Raw genomic sequence first — 16,534 nt, 5'->3', positions numbered from 1 at the left:
GCATCATCTAATTTATCAGCCCATTCCTTTTTATTTAACCCTACGGTTTTTTCAAGTATTCGTTTTAAACCTCTATTAGTCACTTCGGCTTGTCCATTTATTTGAGGGTGATATGCTGTTGAGACCCTGTGATAGACCCCATATCTTGTTAAAAATTTTTCAAGTTGATGGTTACAAAAATGGGTACCTCTATCACTTATTAACGCTTTTGGTGTGCCAAAACGAGAGAATAATTTTTTCAGAAATCTTACCACGATTCTTCCATCGTTTGTTGGAAGTGCCTCGGCCTCGGTCCATTTAGACAAGTAATCTACCGCCACAAGTATATATTTGTTTCCTTTTGACGGTGGGAAAGGTCCTATAAAGTCGAGTCCCCACACATAAAAAATTTCACAAACAAGAATGCCATTTTGTGGCATTTCGTTTTTGGAAGAAATATTACCTGATCTTTGGCAAGCGTCACATGTCTTAACAAGACTTTGGGCGTCTTTGTAAATGGTAGGCCAATAAAATCCTGATTCAAATACCTTTCGTGTGGTACTAGCGGCACCATGATGTCCTCCGTATGGACCTTCATGACAATGGCGGAGAATTCTTCTTGCTTCGCTACCATGTACGCACCGTCGGATGAGTTGGTCGGCACACATTTTGAAAAGATAAGGATCTTCCCAAAAGTAGTGCTTTACATCAGCAAAGAATTTCTTTCTTTGGTGATGTGGCCATCCTTTGGCGACTATACCACTAGCTAGGTAATTAGCATAGTCGGCATACCATGGCTCTTGTCTGTATTCCACCATTTCTAGGGACTCTGTTGGAAATTTTTCGTTGATTAGCTCGTCCCTGGTTGCCTCCAAAGCTGGGTCTTCTAAGCGTGAAAGATGAGCTGCTGCGGTGTTTTCGGCTCCTCTTTTGTCTTTGATTTCAATATAAAATTCTTGGAGGAGTAGAATCCACCGAATCAAACGTGGTTTAGCATCCTGTTTTTTTTTTGGGTAAAGGGTTACCCCGGTGAATTTTATATATAAAGAATAAAGAATCACACGAGCGTGCCAGAGAAGCACACTAGGGCTAGACTTGGCATACCAAGACTAGCAAAACCAAAAACCAACAAACATCCACGACCAAGCAAAACAAACAACCAACCAAAAAACAACCAGAAGCCGAAACAATGGCAACAAAACGGACTAACAAAGACTACAAACAACTCTAGCCTGGATCGATGCTCATAGTCTTCACTTGGAACTTCCACCGCTCTAACAATAACGGGTTCTTGGAACCTCTCCCTGCCTTGAACGTCATCAACTTCATGCGAACCGTATGGAGGACTATATTTGCAATCAAAGTAGCATTCCGGTGATTTGGAGAAAATAACCTGTTGTTTCTTTCTTGCCAGATAAAATAAGTCGAAGCAGCAACAACCATTTTACCAACTAAAATTTCTGACGACTTACCCGAAGGGTTTTGTGAAAACCATGTCATAATAGAGTCCCATTTGGCATCAACTGTTTCCATGTAAGCCAACCTTTTTACCATATTCCACACTTGCAAACCATAAGGACACTGAAAAAATAAATGATCACGAGAATCTTTACCATTCCAGCAAAGCGGACAACACATGAGATTTAGATTGGTTGCACTTCCGACGTCCCAAATCCCCATACGATCCTGAGTTTTCAGCTTATTCTTAATAACTAGCCACATGTGAAACGAGTGTCTAGGGATACATTGACTAAACCACACCAACTCAGCCCAACCTACCTCTTCCCCATGCGAGCGGATGTTCTCCCAAACCTCACTCGCACTAAACTCCCTATGCTTATCTTGTATATCCTTCCAAATCAGCCTATCTGGAGCGTTTTGGTTAAGAATCGGCGGCATAAGATTCCTCAAAACCGGATATATCTGAAGCCACGTAGCCGGCCACAACCACTCATTTTGTTGATTTACAAGATCTGCAACATTAGAGCGCATATTAAAACCCGCCCCATGTATTCGTCTTGGAGTAATGAAATCTCCCAAAGGGCTATGATCACACCAGTTGTCATGCCATGCATTCGTGTTCCGGCCATTACCAATAGCATGCCAAACAAACTGACGAATGGATGATCGAAGCATTAGAATTTTTCTCCACCCCAACTCATACTGCCCTGAAAAGGAATATCCCAAAAGTTCTTTCCCTTAATCCTGTAAGAATGAACCCATTTGACCCAAAGAGACTCTCTTTTAAGCAAAATACTCCAAACATGGTTCGCAAGCAGCGCTTTGTTCATATCTTGGATCCTTCGAATACCCAAGCCCCCTTCCGACTTAGGAAGACATACGTTTTTCCAGGCCACTTTAGGATGAGCTACTTTACCCAACCCCCCACTCCATAAAAAATTCCGCATCCTTTTTTCAATATCACCAATAATGCGAGCCGGAAGCATAAACACAGAGGCCCAATAAATGTGCATAGCCGATATGAGTGACTTAAACAGCTGAAGCCTTCCCGCAAAAGAAAGAGATTTATTCATCCAATGATCAATCTTTTTATCTACCCGGTCCACTAGAATCTTGCAATCCTTATACATGAGTTTAGTAGAAATTAGCGGAACCCCCAAATACCTAACAGGAAGATCTCCCTCTTGAAACGGCAAAAGAGAGCGAATTTCCTGCTTAACCACAGAAGAGACGTTACAAAAAAACATCGTGCTTTTAGCTAGATTCGGGGTTAAACCCGATATTCTAGTGAACAACTCCAAAGTGTCTCGCATCACTTTAACAGAGACCATGTCAGGATTAACAAAAAGGAATAGATCATCAGCAAAAGACACGTTGATAATCTTCTGCTGCTTGCACTTATCATGATATCTGAAAGCAGGATGTTTTTTTTTGGGTAAAGGGTTACCCCGGTGATTTTATATATTCACAAACAAAAAACAAGTAGTGAGGAGACATCCACACTAGTTCAAACATGAGACATGCCCCATGTAAGTAAGCCAAACGTCCAACTAAAACAGATCAAAACAAACTAGACACTTATCTAGAAAACCACACAATCAACTAGCCAAAATGATAGTTAGCCTCCATCATCGTTCATCTTGTCTTCAGCAATCTCCCACTCTTCCAACAGCTTCCTTACATTAGCACACTGCTTGAACTTCACACCCATTAGTTTATAACGAATAGTCTTGAGAATTGTATCTCGAATAACTTCCGGGGGTCTCGTTTGATTTCTGAATAGTCTCTGATTACGCTCTTGCCAAATAACATAAGCCGTCGCCCCAACCAAAAGCCTACTAACATAATCAGCCGCCCTCTTCGACTTACCACGATCCTTAAGCCAACTGACAATTGAGGACCATTTTTGATCAACATTAGCCATTCCCGCCTTATCTCGGACCGTACACCAGATTTGAGCTGAGAACCGACACTCAAAGAAGAGGTGTTCGTGAGAATCCACATTCTCGAAACACAAGAGGCAACACATCATGTTCATATTTTTACGTCTTGAGATATCCCACTTTAAGATGATATCTTGCGTGAGGAGCTTTCGACGCATAATGAGCCACATTAAGAACGCATGTCTAGGAATGCATTGATTAAACCACACAATATTAACCCAGTCGATCTCTTGCTCCCTAGACCGAAGGGACTGCCATACTCTAGACGAAGAAAAATCATGTAGAACGTCACCTTCTTTCCAGCATAATCTGTCAGCTTTATTCGGTTGCAAGTGGATATTATCTAGCTGATTCAAATCATTAAACCGAGATCTCCACGCCTGCGGCCAAGCCCACAGATTACCAGAATAAACATCCGCAACCTTGGCATGTAACAAAAAACCTGCATTGGATATCATTCTAGGCGATAAGAAGTTTATGAGAGGCCCTAGATTACTCCATGTGTCAAACCAAGCTGAGGTTGTTTTACCATTCCCTAACTTCGACCATATATAACTACTTAAGAGCGGCCTGATTTGTAAAATTTTTCTCCATGACCAGCTGCAATTCGCCCCTTCATTACACCTCCAAAAATTACCTTGCTTTAACCTATACGAGTAAATCCATGCGACCCATAACGAATTCCTCTTGATCAAAACACTCCAAGCATGAGACGCCATAAGAGGCTTATTAACATCTCTAAGCCTCCTAATACCCAGCCCGCCTTCATACTTTGGAACGCAGATAGCATTCCAAGAAACTTTAGCTTTACCTCTATGAAAAGTCGCATCTTGAGACCAAAGAAAATTCCGCATTTTCGCTTCCAGATCTTTAATAATACTAGCGGGTAAGATGAAAACTGAAGACCAGTAAACATGCATCGAAGCCAAAACCGAATTAATAAGTTGCAGCCTACCTAGAAAAGAAAGCAGCTTGTTCCTCCAATTAGTGATTCTCTTCTCCATTCTCTCCACCAAAACACTACAATCTTTAGCAAGAAGTCTTGATGAAATAAGAGGAACACCCAAGTACCTAACCGGCAAAACTCCCTCCTCAAATGGTAAGATATGCAAAATAGCATCCTTGACACCATTCGAAACATTACAGAAGAATGCTGTGCTTTTTTGAATACTAGGGACCAATCCCGACATATTTGTGAAGCGAGAAAGAGCTTGCATAATAAATCGAGCTGAATAAACATCTCCACGAGCAAACAGAAACAAATCATCTGCAAAACAGAGGTTGATAATACGCTGCTTCTCACATTTATTGTGAAACTTGAACGACCTATCCAACCTAGAAGCGTGCTGAAGAATACACGTTAGAATTTCCATGACAAGCGTGAATAGATAAGGAGAAAGCGGATCTCCTTGACGTAACCCCCGACGACCTTTGAAATACCCATGAATTTCCCCATTGACACAAAGAGAATAGGTTGGAGTTGACACACAAATCATAATCCAATCCACCATCCTCGAGTTGAACCCAAACCCGATGAGCACATCCTTTAGAAAGTTCCAATGAACCGTATCGTAAGCTTTCTGAATATCCACTTTAAACGCACACCGTGGAGGCCCAAAACTCCTATGATAATTGTGCATCAGCTCCTGAGTGAGTAGAATGTTATCAGATATCTTCCTTCCCGGAACAAAAGCCGATTGGTTAATACCAACAATTTGGCTCAAACAACCTTTAATACGATCCGCCACAATCTTGCTGATACATTTATAAATAACATTACAGCATGCTATTGGACGATAATCCATGACCGTAGACGGCGTGGGCTTCTTAGGGATAAGAACGATGGGAGTATTATTCAGTTCCCGAATAAGTTTAACTGTATTAAAGAAATCTATGATAGCATTCGAAACATCAATCCCAATCACATCCCACGCACCTTTAAAGAATGCCGCCGTATACCCATCTGGGCCAGGAGCTTTTTCATTACCAATAGAAAACATAGCCCGTTTAACCTCTTCACACGTCATCGGACGAATCATATGAATAGAATCATTAGTATTCAGCTTATTCGAGAAAAGATCATATGAGGGACGAAGCTCTAAGGCATCTTCACTACCAAGGAACTTCTCATAATGAGTAACAAGCGCCTTAGATACACTTTCCCCTTCAAACATCTCCCCTTCCGAATTCATAATAACCTCAATGCGAGTCACATGATTTCTGCTTTTCAACGAAGCATGAAAGAAAGCCGTATTGGAATCACCTGCCCGAAGCCAATCAACTTTAGATTTTTGTTTTAAAAAACGCTCTTCATCTAGGCAAGCCTCTTGAAAGGCAGCCGTAATCCTTGATTCTTGATCACGAAGATTAAGATCGGAGGGACTTCTATCTACCTTCCGTTGAATGTCATCCAACTCCCCACGCAAAGTCTCTACTTTCTTATGCAAATTACCTTGTTGGAATAATAAAGCACGAAGAGGTCTTTTCAAAAGACGAAGTTTTTTTACCAACTGGAATTGTTGAACGCCTTCAACATTACTTTCCCATACCTTCTTGACCGCCTCAATAAAACCCGGTTTATAAACTAAAAAATTAGCAAACTTGAACGAATTATGCTTCTTGTTCTCTATAGCTGGAATCTTTAGCAAACAAGGACAGTGATCGGATAATCGATTCGGGTGGAAAAACGCTACCGAATTGGGAAAGACATCAACAAAAGGGGTATTGCCCATAATTCTATCAATTTTCTTTAATAATCCAACACCCTTCTTAGGCTTTTGGTTCCACCTAAAATGCATTCCCGAACTATTTATATCAAACGCTTCTATATCCGATACACACTCTTGGAATTCTTTCATACCAGGAGAAATATTCGAAGCGCACATAGATTATCATCTAGATTCAAAGCTGAATTAAAGTCGCCTAAAATAACCCATGGATTGTTACCAACAAACACTTTATGTTTAGATAAATGTTTCCATAACTCCCTTCGAGTGATATAATAATTATCCGCATACACTACTGAACAAAATAAAAGTTTTTTATCTTGCTTAAAAATGATTTGGAAGTGCATAACCTGAGAAGATTGATCTAGCAAGATGACATCAAAAATACCCGGATCCCAGCTAGCAATGATTCTCGTACCCTTGTGACAACTACTCCCATTCGAAGTCCATTCCCACCGACGGAAAACAGAAGAACAAACCTTATTCAGATTGTGAATATCCACATGGGATTCAAGAATAGCACAAAAAGACAACTTATTCTCCTTTACAATTTGCCGAACCTCCTGTTGTTTCAGAGGGCGGTTCAACCCCCTAGTATTCCATGCAGCAAGACTAATCATTAGAAACAACTGGAGAAGGAGTGCTTGCCCCTTGTTTATCATTCGGTTTCTTAGAGTTTTGTAACATAAATTCGTTCGTTTCATTATATACCTCCACAACCTCCTCACTATCTGAGTCAACGAACCCATCACCTTCAATGTCATTCAAAGCAGCAAAAGGGTTTTGAGATTCAACAGCACTTGATGAAGCATCTTTTTTCACCTCCCCGTTCGGTTTTGCAATCACCGGTCTATATTCAAATTTCTGTTTTTGTTTATTAACTTGGAATCCCTGTTTGCGAGCCACTTTCCTAGTCGGAACCCCTTGATACCCATCTTCATCAACAACCGGATACTTCTTCGCATAACGATTCTCATGCACTTGACCCTTATCATTCTGATCCACCCTCTTAACATTAGCAGGCTTCTTAACATTAGCAGGCTTCTTTGGGGTTTGAGGACAAGTTTCAATCGAGTGGCCAAAAACACAGCATTTAGAACATCTACACGGGAACCATTCATATTCAACATACATAGTTTCTTTGAAATAACCACAAAGATTCCCATTGACGCTCAGAGAAAAGGAAACGGTGGAAACACATGTCATAATCCAATCAACCATTCTATTTGGAAAACCAAAACTGGTTAAAATAGACTTCAGAAAAGACCAGCTAACCGTATCATAGGCTTTCTGGATATCAATCTTGAAAGCACACCTTGGTTTTCCCTTATTTTTGGTTTTCCCTTATGAAGATGGTAATTATGCATTAACTCCTGAGTGAGCAGAATATTATCAGATATCCTCCTACCCGGAACAAACGCTGATTGATTTATATTCACCAAACTACCCAAACTACCTTTTATTCGATCTGCCAAAATTTTGCTAATGCATTTAAAAATGACATTGCAACAAGAGATGGGTCTATATTCCAAAACCGAAGAGGAAGTAGGAACTTTAGGAACGAGAGCAATTATAGTGTGGTTTACCTGCTGAAGCAATTTACCATTATCAAAAAACTGCATAATAGCATCCGAGACCTCCTCACCCACTATATCCCAAGCTTTCTTGAAGAAAACCGACGTGAAACCATCTGGCCCGGGAGCTTTATTATCTCCAATACTGAACATTGCAGCCTTTATTTCTTCACAAGTCACAGGCCGAATCATATGATTAGCTTCAACTGGGTTAACGGTCTTTGAAAACAAATCCTCCATAGACATATCATCAACCTCATTCTCGATTCCCAAAAACTTCATATAGTGATCAACTAAAGCACATTCCACATCTGAACCTTCAAAATGATTACCATTAGCATCATTAATTGAGTGAATTTTGCTCCTTGCATTCCTACTCTTAACAAAATTGTGGAAATGTGTCGTGTTGCCATCTCCCGCACTAAGCCAATCAAGTTTAGCCTTCTGTTTCACGAAAGACTCCTCATCATAAGCAGCACTATGAAGCTCCTTTATAATGTTTGATTCTTTGACCCGAAGCTCAGCATCAAACGGGTTCTGGTCAATCAGCTTATGAACTTCATCCAGACTAGATCTAAGTTCATTAACTTTAGCATGCAAATTACCTTGTTTGTGTAGAAGATTCTGTAAGGGATGTTTCAGGTTTCGTAGCTTTTTTACCACTGAGAGCATCGGAATACCTACAATGTTTTTGCTCCATTCAGCCATTACACACTCCTTAAAACCATCCTTAGTAGCAATGAAATTAGCAAACTTGAAAGGTTTTGGCTTTGGCCGAACCTCTCTAGCCGTTTTCAAAATACATGGTGTGTGGTCCGACAATCGGTAAGGGTGATAAACCACATGAGCATTCGGGAAATCATCTAGGAAATTTACATTACCCATCACCCGATCAATCTTCTTTAGGACGCCTATTCCATCTCTAGGTTTTTGGTTCCACGTAAAATGAAGACCATGGCCTGGAATATCTAGCAACTCATTATGTTGAACACATTCAAAAAAGTCCCTCATACCTGTCGTAGGAGTGGAGGATCCATGCAAACAATCATCCATATAAAGGGCCGAGTTGAAATCCCCCATCACAATCCACGGTTGATTCCTGACTACCAACCTATGCTTGCATAGGTCTTGCCATAAAACCCGTCGTTCTTGGTAAGTATTCTTAGCATAGACAAAAGACACAAACAATACTTTGGAATCGATGTTAGACTTAAGCTGGACATGCATAACCTGGTCTGTTTGAGCTAGCACCATAAGCTGAATACGATCATCATTCCATCCCACAATGATTCTGGTCCCTTTGTTACATACCCCTCCATTGGACGTCCATTCCCACTTTTTAAACACTCTACCACACACTTTCGAAAGCTTTAAAACCTCCACGTGAGACTCTAAGATAGCACAAACATTTAAATGATTTTCTTTAACTATTTGCTGAACCTCCCTTTGTTTCAGGGGCCGGTTCAAGCCCCTTATATTCCAGGCAGCTATGCTATCCATAAAAACCCATGTCAACGGGAGTGCTTGCCCCCTCAGAACGATCATTCTTTGTCTTCATACTCATAAAAGACGAAACTTCCGTTTGGATAGGATCAACAAAACCCTCCTCCTCAGCATTACTCTGATTTGGTTGTTTTGAACTCTTAACAACTCGGCTACTCCCTGTTCCATCAATCTTCTCATAAATTGGCTCCTCAGAATGCAACTCATTTAATGTACCTGATTTCAAAGTATCATCTGCTAGACTTTCAAACTTATTTTGAGTGTCCACAGGATAGGACACTCTTATGGCTTCCGGCTGATCTTTCGTTCCTGAGGCACTAGCACCCGTAGAATTAGACTTAGGCTTGTACATGAACTCCGGCTTTTGTTTTTTCTGTGGAAAACCATACTTTGCTGTTTTCCTTTTATCCATAATGTACCCCTCCTCATCAATAATAACCTGTTTTGCTTTATCCTTCGGAGTTCTCGGGCATGACAAATTATTATGGCCAAATAAACGACAAGTATCACATCGATGTGGTTTCCACTCGTACTCTATTTTAATATTTTCCTTTACAAAACCCTCTTCATCCATCTTTGGAATAGCAACTACTACTTGATTCTTCAATTCCTTTTCTGCATTTATCTCCACCAAAGCACGAGCATAACTGGTCCGACCCCAATTATCAATACACATATCAGCTGTATAAGCGTCTAACCTCTTGGGAACACCAACTTTTGAAGCCAGAAGACTAAGACCATCATCCGTGTAAACAGCAAGAGGAACATTATGAAGCTTGATCCAAACAGGAACAGACTTAATACCATCCTTCTTTAAACTGATTGTCGGACCCCATACATTCAGGAATAACGGCATCTTACGTATCAACCATGGACCCCCCTCAAGAACTTTATTCATACCCTCCTTAGAGTCAAATTTGAAAAAGAAAAATCCATCTGAGTTCATCATAGCCTTTACAAAACCATACTTCGCCCAAACATTCTTTACATAATATTCGACTACCGGAAACGGTAATCTATCACCAAGAAACTTTTGATGGCTCTGGGCGAAATTGGAGATCAAGAGAAACCCTAGCTTTCTTGTTCGTTCGTTCTTGCTGATCTTCTTCTTGATTGATTTGGGTTAGCTATTGTGGTGTTGTCGTTCCTTCTGAGTAAGGATACTAGACTTCACCGTGGTTACTAATCTTTTGACGTCAGGATTAGGGTTAGTTCTTTGTTTCGTTTTCCTGCTAGGGTTTGTTGCCAATTTCGCTGGGTTTTCCTTTTTCGTTTGTATTCACTGCTCGTTGCATGCTTCTAGATTTTGTGTGGTATGGATTATAGTCAGTTCAAGCCGTCGGATATGGATGCCAGACATGTTAAGCCGCCAGATATTCTGTCGTCCTCGTCAAACCCTAATAAGGGTTTTGCTACTAGGTTATTGAACATTGACGGCAAAACATTCTGTCCGCGTAGGGGTGTTTTGTCTGATCATCAACAGGGACCGAAGATAGTTAACGTCATAGATGAACTTACCAAGATCACAGTTCCAGTTGATATTAAAGCCGATGGTCATGATGTCGCTAAACCTGATGCTGTGCATGTTGTAGGAGAGAGTTCAAACCCTAATAGCTCTCCTTAGGTTACATATGCGGATAGGGTTAAGCTCAATACGAGAGGGAAACGTGAGGTTAATTTCAGACTCCTGGAATCTACGGAGACGGTGGAGGAGGCTGAGGTGGTTATTCCGAAAGAAGCTGTTCGGCAGGTTTAGCATCCTGTTTCTTGAAGAGATATCGAATGGCTGCATGATCTGTATAGACTATCATTTTAGAAAGAACAAGATAAGAACAAAATTTATCAAAAGCAAATACCAAAGCTAGTAACTCTTTTTCAGTTGTTGTGTAATTTTCTTGTGCATCATTAAGTGTTTTACTAGCATAATAAATTCGGTGAAAATGCTTTTCTTTTCTTTGTCCCAAGACTGCTCCAACTGCAAAGTCACTTGCATCACACATGATTTCGAAAGGTAATTTCCAATCAGGCGCTATCATGATAGGTGCATTGACTAGCATTTCCTTGAGGGTTAGAAATGCTTGATTGCAATCCTTGTCAAAGATGAAAGGGGCATCTTTTTCAAGTAATTTTGTTAGAGGTCTTGAAATTTTAGAAAAGTCTTTTGATAAACCGTCTATAAAATCCGGGTTTTTTGGTAACATGACACATGATCCGACTCTTGTTGATGTTAGTAGGGTCTAAGTTTCATTTATATTGCTTTGTCCAAGTTTTGTGGTGTTGTGTAGTTCGAATTTCATACATATACAAGTGTCTTAGTTTATTTCAAACACCAGTGATTGAGCCTACTGTATGTTTCTGTATATTACAACGTGCTACTGTATGCCACTGTATATGACTGTAGATACTGTATGCATGAACAATCTATGCCATGACATTCTGTACAGAATTTTCACACGAAACACAGCTGTTTGGACATCAAGGGGGTGTAAACCCTAATTGAACGTAAACGCTTACATCGAATTTATGTGCAATGTACCTTAGGTTGTGTGTAACGGACTTAACCATTAATTTACACTAGAAGCAATAACATACCGAGCAAACCAAGGTGAGTTCACACTTTTACCAAGGCATGGGATTCCCGGGGTTTGGGAATGGGATTGAAGGAATGAGATTGAATAGATACCTGTACTTACACTGTTACTATACTATCTACCAACGTCCTCCGATGCGCAGGACACATATGTAAAACCTACGTATACTTGTACTCATCACTGTCCTCAGGCTGCGAAGGACACTCACGTAAAACCTACGTGAACTTATACTCATTACGGCCTCGGTTGTGTCAGGCACTTACGTAAAACCTACGTAAACTCCCGCGTACCCCTGTCCTCGGATGTGAAGGACACTTACGTAAAACCTACGTAAACTTTGTACGTACTACTGTTCTCGGTAAGAAGAACACTTTATGGTTACAAATAGTCTAGTGTATATGTCACGACCCCCGACCCCATCCTGGCCGGAATCGGAAGCCGCGAGCAGTCAAGTGGTACCGGTGATTATTTTTGAAAAACATTACAGCGGAATTTCATCAGAACCGTGAGTTAGGAAAAATATCAGAGTTTAGAAACACCGGATTTTATTTAAATAGATGGAATAAATTCCATGTTTTACAAAGGTAGCTTTTAATACGGGATAAACCCAAAAACAATATTTCTTAAGTTGATTTAATTAATAAAATAAGCCACTTCTTGAAGTCCTTCAGTGCTGGATCCAATCCTTACTCCAATCTACTGTAATTACCTGAAACGCGTTTTAAAAAGGTTTTGTCAGCGGGAAATACTGAATGAATCATTCTTGTTTATGTTAAATCATGTTTAGTTATAATTTACAGTATTAAGAGAGATTACAATGTTTCTGATATGAAACCAACTACCCACAGTATTTGTCACTCGACTCATTTCGGTGACTGTGGTCATATCACCATTGGCTGCCCCAATGAATGACGAATATCACTTAATTTTATGTTCGCCCACCTAAAGTGATAACAACAGTAGTAATGTGCACAATACCCCACATACCGGCTGTAATTTGGTGATTACATAAACTTAATCACTGTACTTATAACTCTGAAAATAATTTGGAGTATTGTAAAACAGTTGATAAAAAGAGAATGACTCACTTTATAAGCATGCAAGATTGAGTTAACAAGCTTCTTGATTCTACTTCTTCCGATAATTAAGCATGCACTTTATTATTCTGGATCTTCTGATGATTTAATAGTTTGTTTGATTGTGAGTGTGTAGTTGGGAGTATTCTGGTAGTTAAACATATAGTTTAACAGAATGGAATACGTATTTGTGTAAAACCCAAATCAAACCTTAACGGTAGTCACGAGATTTGAACCTTAACGAATTTCACAAAGTGTAACACTTTGGATTCCGTTTACCGAAATCACAAAGTATAGTACTTAGGCATCCGTTTAACGAACTCTCAAAGTATAGTACTTTGGCATCCGTTTAACGAACTCTCAAAGTGTAGCACTTTGGCATCCGTTAGTTGGTTCCTGAATCGATCGGACAGAACATCGCATCGGTGATTATTGGTTAGAACACCAACGTATAGAAAGAAGAAAAGAAGAAATGAACAAAGGAAATGAATTCCTAAGCTTCCTATTTATAGGTAGATTTATTCCTTAGCTAGGAAGTTTAGTTAACCATTAAGTTTCCTTAACTATTAAGTTTCCTTAACTATTAAGTTTCCTTAACTATTAAATTTCCTTAACTATTAAGTTTCCTTAACTATTAAGTTTGCTTATCCATTTAACTAAATAACTTACTTAGCTTAATTAATCTTGCTTAGCTTAATTAATCTTAATTAATCTTGATTAACTTATTTAATCTTGATTAACTAATTAATTAATCACACTTAACTTAATTAACAGATTAATTAATCTACTCAGCTAACTTTTTTTTTTTGGGTAAAGGGTTACCCCGGTGATTCTATATATTCACAATAAAAAAAGCACAAGTAGTGTAGAGAGCCTACACTAGTTCAATCATGAGACACACCCCATGAAAGTCAAACCAAAAACAAACCAAAACAAAACAACCAAGACAAGGAAACAACCACTAGACTACAATCTAGAAACAAAAAACCAAACACAGCTAATCAGCCTCCATCGTCGTCTTTGTCGTCCGCATAGATCTCCCATTCTTCAAGAATCTTTCGCACCCTCACGGTATCCTTCAACTTAGCTCCCATCAACTTGTATCGCACTGTTTTGAGAATAACATCACTAACCGTCTCAGGAGGTCTAAGTTGATTTTTAAACAACCGAGCATTCCTCTCTTGCCAAATATTATAAGCAGTAGCCGCGACGAGGAGCTTAGCCACATAAATATCCGCCCGCTTCTGAAGACTACGAGCATTAAGCCAGTGAACAACTTCTGACCATATCGGACTGACCGAGTTCATACCCCCCTTATCCCGGATTAGCGTCCACACCTGTGCAGAATACTTGCACTCAAAGAACAAGTGTGGATGGGAATCAAAGTTCTCAAAACACAATAAGCAACACATAATATTCATGTTTTTCCTTCTAGACAAATCCCATTGCAGAATTTTATCCTGTGTAAGTAGCTTACGTTTCATAATCAGCCACATCATGAATGCGTGCCTCGGAATACACTGAGCGAACCACACGATTTTGCACCAATCAACATCCGGTTCCCTATGGCGCAACGAATGCCAAGCCCCAGACGTCGAAAACCCATTAAGATCATTCCCATCCTTCCATAAAAGCCTATCATTTTTCATCGGATCCAGACTAACTTGATCAATCTGAATCAAGACCGGGAACAAATCCCTCCACGCTATAGGCCAACTCCAACCACCATTCGAATGCACATCGGCCACCGAATCCTCCAACCTAAAATCAGCATCTGTAATAACCCTAGGCGAAAGAAAATCGGCCAAAGGCCCCAACTCGGACCAAGTATCATACCACGCTGAGGTAGAGGCACCGTTACCAACCTCCGACCAAAAATGATTTCTAACCAGCGGCCCTAACTGAGATATCTTCCTCCACGACCAACAACTACTAGCGGGCGTTTTACATACCCAAAAACTCTTGCCCTTTAACCGATACGAGTGCACCCAATCAACCCACAAGGAGTCCCGTTTAGAAACAATGCTCCAAATATGAGACGACATCAACGCTTTATTCATATCCCCCACACGTCTAATACCCAAGCCCCCCTCATATTTTGGCGTACAAACCAATTTCCAAGAGACTTTCGATTTACCTTTATTAAACGCAGAATCTTGAGACCAAAGAAAGTTTCTCATCTTAGCTTCAAGCTCGTTGATTATCCGAACCGGCAAAATAAACACTGAGGCCCAGTAGATATGCATAGAAGATAGAACAGAATTAATAAGCTGAAGTCTTCCTGCAAAGGATAACAGCTTATTTCTCCAATGCATGATACGCTTTTCCAACCTCTCCACAAGAACTCGACATTCGTTGTACCCAAGCCTAGCCGAAATCAAAGGGACCCCCAAGTACCTGACAGGCAGCTTTCCTTCCTTAAAAGGCATGATATTCAGAATAGCTTGCTTAGTATGATTTTTCACATTGCAGAAGAAAACCGTACTTTTCTGATTGCTAGGGACCAAACCCGACATCTTAGTGAATTTCGAGAGGGAGGACATAATGCAATTAGCCGAACTAACTTCCCCTCTAGCGAATAAAAACAAGTCATCTGCAAAGCAAAGATTAATAATTCGCTGTCTTTCACACCTATTGTGGAACCTGAAAGAGGAATCAATTTGTACCGAATGTTGCAGAATACTCGTTAATACCTCCATAACCAACGTAAATAAATACGAGGACATTGGATCACCCTGCCTCAACCCCCGTTTCCCTTTGAAAAACCCATGCACTGAGCCATTGACACAAACCGAAAACGATGTAGTAGATACACATACCATAATCCACTCCACCATTTTGATGTTAAAGCCAAAACCAATCAGCACTTTTCTCAAAAACCCCCAATCCACAGTATCGTAAGCTTTCTGATACTCAGCTAACTTAACTGCTAAGTTTATTTAACTATTAAGTATTCTAGCAGTTTCCTGATTACGAGTTCTAATTTCTAGACACAATGGAACTCGTATTAGTGTATTAACTCAATTTAACTTTAACGATAATCACGAGATAGAAATCCTCACAACGAATGACAAAGTGCGATACTTAAACATCCAGCGGATTCACAACGAATGACAGAGTATAGCCCGAGTTCGGGCGATACTCAAACATCCTGTCGGAATCACGACGAATGACAAAGTATAACCCGAGTTTGAGCAGCACTTAAACATCCATCGGATAGTCTCAATCGATCGGATAAAGTATCGTACCAGTGATTAGAGTTATTACCCTAATAACGGGCAGAGTTTAGGGATTTAGAGGGTAAAATCCCGAGCTATTATTTACAAAAATAAAAGCTGACGGAAAGAAAAGAATTGAACAGTGATCGAGTTAATACCCGGCATCGTAGCAGCACCCCGCTATACTAATTAGTGATTTGGAGACTATTTCGGCTATAACTCGACGTATACAACGAGAATTTACGTCGTTCTAACTTCTGATTTCAAGTCCCAAGGTCTGCTATTTATACACCAAAATTGACATGCTTACGGACCGTAAGACTATTCCCTTACGGTCCGTAAGGGACACCTAAGGGTCATAGGGTTGCCACGCGTGGGACTAGGCCTGCTGAGTTGACAGAAATGTCGAATGAAATTTTAACAACGAGTTTTAATGATAATCGTTAACTAGGGTTTACCCCCC

General features: G+C 40.1%; 2 protein-coding genes across 2 annotated transcripts; both read right to left on the bottom strand.

Moving 5' to 3' along the window:
- Positions 1–1,206: 1,206 nt before the first annotated feature.
- LOC110870637 lies at positions 1,207–2,115 on the bottom strand. Its single transcript, XM_022119817.1, has one exon. The coding sequence runs from the start codon at positions 2,113–2,115 to the stop codon at positions 1,207–1,209; it is 909 nt and encodes a 302-aa protein (XP_021975509.1).
- Positions 2,116–6,643: 4,528 nt separating this feature from the next.
- Positions 6,644–10,135, bottom strand: LOC110870636. The gene is made up of 4 exons (XM_022119816.1): positions 9,190–10,135; positions 7,385–9,074; positions 6,821–7,331; positions 6,644–6,700 (listed from the first exon to the last, which is right to left on the bottom strand). The coding sequence occupies exons 1-4, from the start codon at positions 10,133–10,135 to the stop codon at positions 6,644–6,646; spliced, it is 3,204 nt and encodes a 1,067-aa protein (XP_021975508.1).
- Between the last annotated feature and the right edge of the window lie 6,399 nt (positions 10,136–16,534).

This window comes from Helianthus annuus, chromosome 8, assembly GCF_002127325.2.
Source record: "Helianthus annuus cultivar XRQ/B chromosome 8, HanXRQr2.0-SUNRISE, whole genome shotgun sequence".
Lineage (NCBI taxonomy): Eukaryota > Viridiplantae > Streptophyta > Magnoliopsida > Asterales > Asteraceae > Helianthus > Helianthus annuus.
The sequence above is the reverse complement of the archived record's forward strand: the minus strand, read 5'-3'. Positions and strand labels throughout refer to the sequence as shown.